General features: G+C 36.4%; 1 protein-coding gene and 1 long non-coding RNA gene across 2 annotated transcripts in view; one reads left to right on the top strand and one right to left on the bottom strand.

Moving 5' to 3' along the window:
- Positions 1-473: 473 nt before the first annotated feature.
- LOC100798522 (uncharacterized) lies at positions 474-2321 on the bottom strand. The gene is made up of 3 exons (XR_417111.4): positions 1764-2321; positions 1485-1553; positions 474-743 (listed from the first exon to the last, which is right to left on the bottom strand). It is a non-coding gene; the product is annotated as an uncharacterized lncRNA (long non-coding RNA).
- Positions 2322-2999: 678 nt separating this feature from the next.
- Positions 3000-13475, top strand: part of LOC102666505 (GDSL esterase/lipase At1g29670-like) — a 62469-nt gene continuing 51993 nt past the window's right edge. The window contains exon 1 of the mRNA XM_006593031.1: positions 3000-3271. Coding sequence (XP_006593094.1) covers positions 3000-3271 — 272 coding nt within the window. The remainder of the gene's footprint in view (positions 3272-13475) is intronic.

Genomic DNA, 13475 nt, shown 5'->3' with positions numbered 1-13475 from the left:
TAATAAAAAATTGATAGAAGAGTAAAACAAAAGTATAACGTAATCTTAGCATAGGAGTAAATTTTAATTTAAAATATTTAAATTTATATGAAATTATAAGACCCACAAAATTATAATAAGTAACTCATAAATAAATAATTATGTAATGTAAATGGTCTTAGGAATTTATTAAAAAAAATAAAGAGGTTGTTGCACTAACATTAGTTTAATATTAATCACCCAAACTCTCCAATTGATCATTATTTTTTTTATGATTGAAAATGAAAATTAAAATGTTAACTCATCATCCTAACATTTTTTTATTTCTCTAAAATTTATTTACTAATTCAATATTTTTTTGTTATATAGGTTTCAGCTAAAGTAACGTGAACACTATTCTTTCTGAAATATATAATAAAATTGTATATATATGAAATTTAGTCTTTAAAAAACTACATGAAATTGAATTGATCAAACACTCAACATGACTCATATATTAATCATAATCAAACCCGACTCCCTAAGAAACTTTTGTGAAACTCTGTCTATTTTGACAATGTTTGAATACAATATTAATAAATACATTGTCTAGAAATCATAATTATGAAATTACAACTTTAAACTGTTAAAACAAAGTAACATAAAAATTTCTTCATCAATCAAATGGGGTCATCATCACTCCAATTTTGCTGCTTCTTGATTATCAGCTACCCTATCACTGGAGTCAGCTGATTTTCTATCAAGAATTCCTGCCATTACTACAACTGAACGCAAAAAAGGGACACAAACAAAAATTAACTAAAATAATCTATATTACTAATAAAATAATATTAAATTAACTAAAACCTAACAATGAGCAATAAAAATTATCTATATTACTAATAATGAATAAATATAATTCAAGCTGCGAATGTTGAGAGCCTCTGCATCAAAATGTAAATTTAAATCCCTGTGACCCAAAAAAAAACCATAAACAAAGAAGTCCAAAACTACTATATTCAATCATCTGACCATATAAATAAAGGATGACATATATGTGATAATAAAGCATGTCATATATTTGAAAATCAAAGCTGGAAGTGTCTAACTCAAAGGGATTGAACAAATATAAAAATATAACCCATTGAAATAACTTCAGCCAGCATTAAAGGGAAAAAAATATAAAGGCAGAACACCCAAATAAATTTAAGCTTTTGGGTTGCGAAAAATAAAAAAACAAAAAAAAAAGTTACCCAATGATCCAGATATAAACCCAAAATGCAACGCAAGCTGTAGAAGGCTCAGGAACACAAAAAAATTTAAATTTTTTGTAGAGCGAGAACTCAGAAAACAAAATAAAGGGAGAACACCCAAAAAAATTAAAGCTTTTGTCTTGCGAAAAATCATAAACCCAAAAAAAAGTGGGACACCGGAGAAGGCTGAGGTTCACAAAAAAATTTAAGCTTTTGTATTGTGAGAAACAAAGAAGCAAACAAAACATAGTTAGAGAATCAAAGAAAACAAACCTGTTTGAGATAAAAATCGAAGCTTTTTGTAGATAAAAATCATAGCTTTAGTGTCTTCTTCCACCTTCTCTGCATACAATAGCAAAGGTATTGTGAGAAGTCAGAAAACAAAATAAAAAAATTTAAACTTTTTGTCTGAAAAATTAAAGCTTTTGTCTTGTGAAAAATCATAAAACCCCAAAAAAATGGGTATAAGAAAGAATGAACATGTTTGAGAAGGTTGACGAAGACGAAAAAATTTAACCATAAACCAAAAAAACAAAGAAAATGAACTCATACTCGTGGATTTTTCAGATAAAAACAGCAATTGTAGTCTGCTCTTCCACCTTCTCTGCATGCAATAGAGGCTGACTAAAAAAATGTAAGCTTTTGTATTGTGAGAAACAAAGAAACAAAGAAAACATAGACAGAGAAACAAAGAAAACAAATCTATTTGAGATAAAAATTGAAGCTTTTTGGAGATAAAAATCGCAGCTTTAGTGTTCTTTCACCTTCTCTGCATACAATAGCGAAGGTATTGTGAGAAGTCAGAAAACAAAATAAAAAAATTTAAACTTTTGTATTGTCAGGAGTCACAAAGAAAACGAACCTGCACTCACAGAGTTTTGAGATAAAAATGACAGCTTTGGTGTGCTCTTCCACCAAGATCACGATATAGAAATGCAAACCGGGAGAGGAACACAAATATGATATCGTTGTCATGGAATCTGAGATAAAAATCACAGTTTTGGTGTAAAAAATCACAGCTTTAGATGTAAAAAAATGCAGAAAAACAAAGAGAATGAAAAAATGGAAAGAAGGAACAGAGAAGGGGGAGATAGCAATTGGGGAGAGAGAAATGAGAGAAAGTGAAAATGGTAAAAAAAATGGCACTTGGGATTTCTGAAGGAAGAGAGAAGGAAAAGACCTGCAACAATAAATGAAAATTGTAAAATGCGTGCCACAATAAATGCTTGGCATTTCGGTTACCCAAGCGCATCGGAAGAAGGAAACGCTATTTGTTGAAAACACACCGTTTAGTTTACGAAACACTATTTGTTGAAAACGCACCGTATAATAAATCACTGTAGCATGAATTTACATTTTTAGGCGGGAAATGCAATTAACCACTGGTTGACACGTAGGCCATCCAGGGCCTTGTTTGTATAATGATAGATGATATTGGAGGAAAGGTTTTGGATTGGAAAATGGATAGTAAAATGTTGGATTTTTATTTTCAGAAGAATGTCATTTTCTAGTCATCATAATTTGGTCAAGGACCAGATGCAAATATCTTTTATGGACAAAATTCTGCCAGATTTTGAGGCTTTGGTCTAAATATCAATGACAAGTTGACAACCATAAGTGTTTCTAAAATTAGTACTGGTGAATTGAGCTATCTTTCACCAAAGTTACTTTTGAATTGGAAACACAATGTGTGAAGAATACAACAAATGAGCATAAGCTACTTTTCAATTCTCTATCAGCCCATCCAAAGTTGTACTCTCTCATGATGCTCACAAACTGAGGTTCTAGATGCAGACATTGAGTAGATTCCTACTTCACTTGCAGTCTTCTTTGAAGAAAACATTTCCTGACACTTCTTGCAGTGTGCAATTGCTCCCTGGATTGAATTTTCTATCTCTGAATTTGCACTGCTGCACCTTTTCAAATAGCTGTCGCGCTTGGCATCCATATGATTTGTTTGAAAATGAAAATAAAGTTGAGCCAGACACAGATGAAGTTGATGATGATGACTTGTTCGCCGAAAGTAGTTTGATGCTGACTGAGAATGATCTTCTGTGCTGGTTACTTCCATCCTCACCTGTCTTATCTTTGTAGCTTCTCATGATAGAATTGGAGGACTGATGATATCTATCCCTATGAATTTGGCCATATGAATGTTTGTTTGCCACTTGAACATGCTTGTTTAAATTTTCCCTGGCCTTGGAAACCGATCCTTCATCCGCAACTTTTGTTGAGGTTGCATAGGTTTCATATGAGCAACCGGATTTTCCAAACCAAACTACCACCTTGTGAGCCTCTGCTGTGAAAGCCCTAACACCTCGTGAGTTGACACTTGACACATGTTGGGGTCACATTGTTTTGAAAAACACTAACATACCTCAGTACCATAGCAACTTAAGACCTATCATGGAATTGCTATGTGCCTAGTTTGACATGGTCACACCTTGTTTGGTTGCCCTGGTTTCAATTCCTTAACATGTGTTTCTTATTGGATCCTTTTAAATTCCTTTTAGATACCTTTTAACTGCCTTAGGTTCCTTAGGATCCTTTTAACTTCCTTTTAGATGCCTTTTAACTGCCTTAGGTAACTTAATTAAAAAATTGATATCTTCCTTTTAACCAACATGTTATTTCTAATAATCAAAAGCGATTTACATATCCATGATTTGTACCAATCAAAAAAAGAATAAAAAATGAAATTAGGCAAAATGTACATACAAACAAATCATCAATCAAATTGAAACCCACCAAATCACTTAGCTAGTGCCAGAATCAATGTGCATGTAGCATCATCATGATCATCATAATCACTTCATCATAATTCTGAACTCTTCAAAGCTAAGCATGCCATCCCCATTCAAATCAAACCTACTTATCATCACTTTGCACTCATCCATGGACTTAGATTACGTGACTAGGTTTCTAAATTTCCAAAATGTTTTGTTTTTATATTTTTTTGGGATAATAGTAGATATTAATTGAATGCAAATACATGATGTACAGTTTTGTCTAAAATGAAAGTAACTAGGACCAGATTTTAAAAACATATATTACAACTATGCTTAACAACCTCATTGTCTTCTGCCTGTATGCATAACAACCTCACTTATTACCTATCTTAATTGATTATAAGGCCTACTCTCATTTGATTTTCAAATTTCAGTAGGAGTGATTTTAGCCATTGTTGATCCTGCGCTCATTGCTATTTCCAAAAGTGCTCTTGCGCTCATTATATAAAGTCCATTGTGCTAAAGCCTGTTTTTTATAATAGCTACTAATAACCTGCTTCAAATCTTGAATCCTGTAGAGAAAAAGATAATAGACAGTAGTTGAGTCAACAAGTTCAAGATCAAGATTAATTTCAAGATTCAAGAGAAGTTGATTTCAAGATTCAAGAAAATACATCAAGAAGTATCAAGATTCAAGAGAAGATGAATTCAAGATTCAAGAGAAGAAATCAAGAAGCAACAAGTCAAGACTTCACAAGGGAAGTATTGAAAAGGATTTTTCAAAAACCAAACATAGTACAATTTTGTTTTACATAAGAGTTTTCTCAAATTTTTCTAAGTTACCAGAGTATTTACTCTCTGGTAATCGATTACCAGTTTCCTGTAATCGATTACCAGTGATAAAATTTGATTTCAAAAAGTTTTTAATTGAATTTGCAACGTTCCAAATGATTTTTAAATGGTGTAATCGATTGCAATATATTGGTAATCGATTACCAGTGTATCTGGACATTGAAATTCAAATTCAATTGTGAAGAGTCACATCTTTTCATAAAATGCATTGTGTAATCGATTACATGATTATGATAATCGATTACCAGTGACAAGTTTTGAATAAAAGGTCAAGAGATGTAACTCTTGACATGATTTTATCAAGGTTATAACTCTTCCAATGGTTTTCTTGACCAGACATGAAGAGTCTATAGAAGCAAGACCTTGACTTGCATTAAACAACTTCTTGAACAACTTTTGAGAAACCTTTACAACCTTTACAACCTTTACAATTCTTTAAGAATTCTTTCCTACTCATCTTTCTTCTTCTTCCTTTGCCAAAAAGCTTTTTAAGTTTTTTGTTTTCCAAACCTTGTTCTTCTGCAAGTGAAAATTCTGCAGAAAATAAAAGTGTGCTATATCTTTTCATTCTCTTCTCCCTTTGCCAAAAAGAATTCAACAAGGACTAATCGCATGAATTCTTTTTGTGTCTCTCTTCTCCCTTTTCCAAAAGAATAGAAGGACTAACCGCCTGAATTATTTTGTGTCTCCCTTCTCCCTTTCCAAGAGAATTCAAAGGACTAACCGCCTGAGAATTCTTTTGATTCTTCCCTTTCCCTTAAATAAAAGATTTCAAAGGACTAATCGCCTAAGATATCTTTTGTTTCCCCTTACAAAGATTCAAAGGACTAACCGCCTGAGAATTCTTTGTCTTAACACATTAGAGGGTACATCCTTTGTGGTAGAAGTAGAGGGTACATCTACTTGGGTTGTTGTAACTGAGAACAAGATGTTGGATCAAGTGGCCTCGGAATAATTAAGAAGGGGGGGGGGTTGAATTAATTATTAATGAACCTTTACTAATTAAAAATCTATCCTTCTTAATGTTACTAAATTCAATTAGGCTTTTACTATAATGTTAAGAAAGTAAAGAACAGAAATAGAAACTTAACCAAAAGTAAAAGCGATAATTAAAGTGCACAACGAAAATTAAAGAGTGTAGGGAAGAAGAAGACAAACACAAGAGTTTTATACTGGTTTGGCAACAACCCGTGCCTACATCCAGTCCCCAAGCGACCTGTGGTCCTTGAGATTTCTTTTCAACCTTGTAAAATCCTTTACAAGCAAAGATCCACAAGGGATGTATCCTCCCTTGTTCTCTTTGAACAACCAAGTGGATGTACCCTCCACTTGAACTGATCCACGAGAGATGTACCCTCTCTTGTTCTCAGTTACAACAACCCAAGTAGATGTACCCTCTACTTGTACCACAAAGGATGTACCCTCCAATGTGTTAAGACAAAGTTCTCAGGCGATTAGTCCTTTGAAACTTTGTGAAGGGGAAACAAAAGATATCTCAAGCGGTTAGTCCTTTGAAATCTTTTGTTTATGGGAAAGGGAAGAATCAAAAGAATTCTCAGACTGTGTCGTTTTGAATTCTTTGACAAGGGAGACACAAAATAATTTAGGCGGTTAGTCCTTTGTTCTTCTGGAAAAGGGAGAAGAGAGACACAAAAAGAATTTAGGCGGTTAGTCCTTGGCGAATTCTTTTTGGCAAAGGGAGAAGAGAATGAAAAGATATAGCACACTTGTGTTTTCAAGGTTTGGAAACCAGAAAACTTTTAGAAAGCTTTTGGCAAAGGAAGAAGAGAATGAAAAAGATGAATAACACAAGTTTTTTATCAAAGAACTTTTCTTGAAAGAAAAAGTTTTGAACAAAAACTTTTAGAAAGATGAAGAGAAGATGAATCAGAAAAAGTATGTTGAAAGAGTTGAATGATGTTGAGAGAGAAGATTGAAAGATAGATTTCTTGATTGTTATCAAAATACATGCCATGGTCACATATTTATAATTTCTTGATGACACATGTCAAAGTTTGTGACTCTTGGCAATTTCTTTTAAAACTAGTCACTTAGAAAAGTTGTGACTTTTGAAAGAATCTTCAGAAACAAGTCACTTGAAGAATTGTGACTTTTGGAAATGTATTTTTCGAAAACAGACACTGGTAATCGATTACCATTAAAGTGTAATCAATTACACATCAACAGATGTGACTCTTCATTTTGAAAATCTTAACGTTTTAAAAACATTGGTAATTGATTACTACATTCTGGTAATCGATTACCAAAGAGTAAAACTCTTTGGTGATGATTTTGTGAAAACTTCTTGTGCTACTCAATGTTTTGAAAAACTTTTTTAATACTTATCTTAATTGATTCTTCTCTTGATTCTTGAATCTTGGGTCTTGAATCTTAATCTTGATTATTCTTGAATCTTGATTCTTGAAACTTGATTCTTGAAAGCTTCATTCTTGAATCTTTGGAATTTGCTTGACTCTTAATTCTTTGGCATCATCAAAATAACCTTGGAAGGCATTGCTTCCACACAAGAGAGGGTACATCTCTTGTGGATCAGTTCAAGTGGAGGGTACATCCACTTGGTTGTTCAAGGAGAACAAGGGAGGGTACATCCCTTGTGGATATTTGCTTGTAAAGGATTTTACAAGGTTGAAAGAAATCTCATGAACCGGTGGTTGCTTGGGGACTGGATGTAGGCACGGGTTGTTGTCGAACCAATATAAAATTCTTGTGTTTGTCTTCTTCTTCCCTACACTTTTTAATTTCCGATGTGTACATTACTTTTACACTTTACTTTTGTTTTAGTTACATAACTTAGTAGTAAAGCCTAATTGAATCTAGTAACATTAAGAAGGATAAGTTTTAATTAGTCAAGGTACATTAATAATTAATTCAACCCCCCTTCTTAATTATTCTGAGGCCACTTGATCCAACATGTACCTGGTTGAGCGATACATGAAGATCTTAAAAGGGTATACAAAGAATCTATATCGTCCAGAAGCATCTATTGTTGAGAGGTACATTGCAGAAAAAGCCATTGAATTTTGTTCAGAATACATTAAGAAGGCTAAACCTGTTGGTCTTCCTAAGTCTCGGCATGATGACAGAGTGGGTGGTAAGGGTTCAAGAGGACTGCATGTGATCACTCCAATTCTAGAAGATTTGTTACAAGCTCACTTGTATGTCTTGAACAACAGTAATGAAGTTTTGCCATACATACTTAAGCATGAAGCTTTAGTCAAACAGAATAATCCAAAAATGTCAAAGAATTGGGTGTTGAAAAAGCATAACAAGACTTTCTATGATTGGTTTAACGATACAATCTTTGCAGATGAAAATGCTTCAGAAACATTAAGAAAGCTAGCAGATGGGCCTAAAAGAAATGTTGTAACTTGGCAAGGATACAACATAAAAAAGTATTCATTTTACACAAAAGCACAAGACGACAAAAGTACAATGCAGAACAGCGGGGTCACCTAAGGGCTGAATCTCAACACTTCGCAAGTGTGCATGACGCTAATCCTTGTGTAGCTTCCATCCCTTACTTTGGGTTCATTGATGAAATTTGGAAGCTTAACTATGTGAAATTTACTGTTTGTGTTTTCAAATGTAAATGGGTTGACAGCTACATCGGTGTGCGCATTGATGATATAGGATTTATGTTGGTAGACTTAAAGAAACTTGGTTACCACAATGACTCTTTCATCATGGCAGAACAAGCTAGACAAGTATTTTACGTGCAAGACCCTTGTGATGAAAGGTGGTGCTTGGTTCTACAGGGCAAAACAATTGGTGTTAATGTAGAAGATGATGATTCATACATGGACACCTATGTTAGTCCTTTGTCCACACAAATCATTCCTAACGTTGTCGGAGAAGAAGAAGTTGACGACGTTCATGCTAATCGTAATGATCATGATGAAGGAGAATTAATTGACATCATCTAATGTAATTTTCTATTTATATATTTGATTTTGCATAACAAATTTGTTGAATTATATATGCAGAAATTTCATATTAACTTCATTTGTTTCATAACAAATTTGTTGAATTATATATGCAGAAATTTCTTCAATTCTGGCTTATTAGTTGTCACAAGTTTGCTGGACTCTTGATAAGGTACTCACCTACACAAGTTTTGGCATGTTGAATTATATACCTTTTTGCTAGTGCAATATTCTAGAGCTTCAGTTAAGTAGAAAGCCACCCTCAACCCCATGACCCATTTCATTGGTTGTGCCTCCCCTGATGTTTGCCTTTTGGGCCTTTCATTCTTGGTCTGAGTCGTGCTTGGCCTATCATAGGATTTCATGGGAATTGTGCCCCATAAGTTTCTCTCTATTTTCTCTTCTTCTGGTTTGATTTCTTGGGCCTCGACTTGAGTTTAATTCAACTTATCCTTTTTATTTTTTTATTTTTTTGCATAAAACATAACATATATTATAATAAACTGAAGAATAACAGTAATAAAAAATGTTAGTATTAAAAATATAATAAACTATTTAAAGCATGACATATAACATAATATAATAACTAAATAATAATAAACTAAAAAAGCATATAATGTGATATAATAAATTAAATGATAGTAATAAAAAAGTGTATTATATATAAGTATTTTAGGCAGGGGACTGTAGGATCTTATGATCTGAGTTAAAGGTTTTCACCCCCTTGTTCCTCTTGATTTTAACAACCTTGGGTAATTCAGACTTGGTTACAAATGGTAGTGCTCCTGTTGTAGCTAAATATCAATGTTAATATATATTTCTTTATACCTGAAGTAATTCCTCATGAAGATAAAAGAGGCTATTAATTGCTCTTTATTATTGGATTTTTCCTTCTCTACTTGAAGTTCTACTAAAGCTTATTTGCTCTAGTATTCTATACCTAATTATTGTGTGTATTCATTAAGTGCATTTCCTACACTGTGAAATAAGGTGTATGATTTTTAATTAGAAATGCAGAAGAAAAACAAAAGGACAATTTTTTCTACAATAATTTCTAGACTTTACTCACTCCTTCACTTGAAAAACCATCAGTGTCAGTTTCTGCTGTAGTTTTCAACTATTCCTTAGAAGCTAATTGAGTGTCTTATAATTTTTTTGCCTATATATGTACTTGTCGCAACCTACCCTTCGGCGGGAGGGCGACGCGTGACTCGCGGGATGCGTGTTCCACGAAAGGAATACGCGCGGAGTCGCCACCAACGTTTATTTGAGGAAAACGTCAGAAAAACCGGAAAAGACGCGATCTACGAAATTTTAAGTGAAAGGTTCGGGAGTTGTATTTACGCACGGGGAAGGTATTAGCACCCCACACGTCCGTCCCAAGGGACGGCAGCCTTTAATCGAATGTGCAAACATGACTTTGATTTTTACGTTCCCTTTTATGTCCTTATATCCTTTTTATATTTTTCTTTTTTTGTGGTTGACAAGGGTGTTTCCCTTTGCTCCTACGTATTCCTCAATTTGGGATGAGAAAATCAGACCTACGTAGTTCTTTCTTATCAAGTGATTCTTTTTTACTTAAGTGGTGATCATTTTAAGGCGTTGGACCTTAAAAATGATCCATTTTACTTAGTGAGAAATTGAAATGACAAACTTCAAAAGCCTATTTTTATGGACGAGCTTGACTAGGCGAATTGATTTTAGCCTTTAGTCTCACTTTAGTTATTAATCAATTCGATTAAGAATGAGAAATCCCAAAGAGAAAACGTCCGATTGATTTTCCGCTTTATTTTACTAAAAGATGTCTTTTTGATTATTATATTATTTCTTACCTCCTTTTTTGATTTCCAATGTGGTTACGGCACGACCGAACGGTCGGAATTTATTTTAACCGAAGTTAACGGATAATACAATTCAAACGTTCGGTGGAAATTTATTTTATTTTTAAGTTAAGCGAGAAATGACTTAAGTAAAATGGCTTAAGCACGTCAACAGGGGGTATAAAAAGTAAACAAAACGAGAATAAAAATGCACGAAACACAATGTGGACCACTACGGGTACATAGAATGAATCGAAAAGCTTGGTTCGAGGTACTTACCCGTTGAAGATCGAAGATCGATGAAGAACGTCGAAGAACGGCTGAAACCTTTGCGAAATTCCTCACGGAAAACGTTACGGAAACGTTTCGGAAGCGCCTCGGCTTAGATTTTCTTCACGGAAACAATTTTTCCAAGCAAATTCGAAAGAGAGAGAAGTGCCAAAGGGGCTGAACCCTTTTCTTCTTCACTTCCTCCCCTATTTATAGCAAAATAGGGGAGGTGGTTGCCGCCCAGCTCGCCCAGGCGAGCCAGGTTGCTTCCTCCAGAAGCAACAGCCTTCTGGAGGAATATTCTGGAGGGCCCAAGTGGGCCTGGGTGCTATTTGCACCCCCATTTTTACTAAGTACACCCCCCTCTGCTTTTTTTTGGTGATTCTTTTTTCGTAAAGTTACGGAAACTTACGAATTTCGTAACGATACTTGTTTTCTTTCCGTAATGTTACGGAACCTTGCGGATTACATAATCATTCCCTTTTTGACTTACGGAATGTTACGGAACCTCACTTAATTATGCAACGATGCTTCCATTTGATTTCTGGTGTGTCACGGAAACTTACGGATTGTGCATCAATATTTTTTTTTGGTTTTTCGGCATGTCCTGGAATTTCACAAATTGCCTAATGATGGGTGCCAAGCACCTCACAAGGACCAAAGAAAGGTCGCATGTCATCAAGCAAAGGTCCCCGGACGAAATTAGGGTATGACAGTTGCCCCTCTTTACTTGTCTTTTATTGGAGATAAAAGGAAAGTAAAGATAAGACACTAATTTCGTTCCTCTCGATTTGACGAGAGTCGCGGGTGACCATAAAATCTCCACATGCAAATGACTTTGTTGTTCCCGGAATTTCACAAATTGCCTAATGATGGGTGCCAAGCACCTCACAAGGACCAAAGAAAGGTTGCATGTCATCAAGCAAAGGTCCCCGGACGAAAATTAGGGTATGACACTAATTTCGCTCCTCTCGGTTGACGAGAGTCGCGGGTGACCATGACTTGTCGTTCCCGGAATTTCACAAATTGCCTAATGATGGGTGCCAAGCACCTCACAAGGACCAAAGAAAGGTCCCATGTCATCAAGCAAAGGTCCCCGGACGAAAATTAGGGTATGACACTAATTTCGCTCCTCTCGGTTGACGAGAGTCGCGGGTGACCATGACTTGTCGTTCCCGGAATTTCACAAATTGCCTAATGATGGGTGCCAAGCACCTCACAAGGACCAAAGAAAGGTCCCATGTCATCAAGCAAAGGTCCCCGGACGAAAATTAGGGTATGACACTAATTTCGCTCCTCCCGGTTGACGAGAGTCGCGGGTGACCATAAAATTTTTGCATGTAAATAACTTGTTGTTCCCGGAGGAACAAAAAGTGCAGAAGACTATGTCAGTCTCTGCATGCTATCAAGCGTTCTGTCTTACAGATAGCAAAAGAATGTTTATACGGACAACCACTCGGGTATTTCCGCGTATCATCGGGCCCGCCGCCTCTGGATGACAAAAGGGTGCGGATAACCGCAAGGTATCTCCGCGTATCATCGGGCCCGCCGCCTCTGGATGACACAAGGGTGCAAAATGACCAAATTTTGTCTCTGCTTGTCATCGGGCCCGCCGCCTCTGGATGACAAAAGGGTGCGGATAACCGTAAGGTATCTCCGCGTATCATCGGGCCCGCCGCCTCTGGATGACACAAGGGTGCAGAATGACCAAATTTTGTCTCTGCTTGTCATCGGGCCCGCCGCCTCTGGATGACAAAAGGGTGCGGATAACCGTAAGGTATCTCCGCGTATCATCGGGCCCGCCGCCTCTGGATGACAAAAGGGTACGGATAATCGTAAGGTATCTCCGCGTATCATCGGGCCCGCCGCCTCTGGATGACACAAGGGTGCAGAATGACCAAATTTTGTCTCTGCTTGTCATCGGGCCCGCCGCCTCTGGATGACAAAAGGGTGCGGATAACCGTAAAGTATCTCCGCGTATCATCGGGCCCGCCGCCTCTAGATGACACAAGGGTGCAGAATGACCAAATTTTGTCTCTGCTTGTCATCGGGCCCGCCGCCTCTGGATGACAAAAGGGTGCATGTCACATGACCTCAGGGTCAGTATGACAAAGATTATGGGGCGGCCGACAAAAGCAAGGCTCTTGCTCCTACGTATCCTCCAATGAGGAACTCAGACCTACGTAGTTCTAGATAACTTGTGAGACTTGAAAAGTCTCCATCGGAAGATGCTGACATCTCCGAAAAGGGCGCAGATTACCACATTGGCCTCTGCTCGTCAATCACACTTGGGGTCACTGAATGACGAGGTGCGAATAACCGTAAGGTGTCTCCGCGGGCTACCAGCTCTTGGGTCATGGCAACAAAAGGCGGTGTGGTCGACAAAAGCGAGGCTCTTGCTCCTACGTATCCTCCAATGAGGAACTCAGACCTACGTAGTTCTGGATAACTTGTGAGACTTGAAAAAGTCTCGGTGTTTTCTCCACTAAAATGCAAACATGCTTTAGCAAAGAGACAAATATTCCAATCGATTTGGAGCAGCATATGCTTTTTTGAGTGAAAAACAATGCGTCTACCGGGGAAGGAGAGTCTGCTGATGAAATCCCCCATAACCATAAATGAGATTTTGGATGTTAGCATTTCGTTTCT

This window comes from Glycine max, chromosome 12 (genome assembly GCF_000004515.6).
Source record: "Glycine max cultivar Williams 82 chromosome 12, Glycine_max_v4.0, whole genome shotgun sequence".
Taxonomy (NCBI): Eukaryota; Viridiplantae; Streptophyta; class Magnoliopsida; order Fabales; family Fabaceae; genus Glycine; species Glycine max.
Note: the sequence above shows the minus strand (reverse complement) of the source record. Positions and strands in the feature narration are given on the sequence as shown.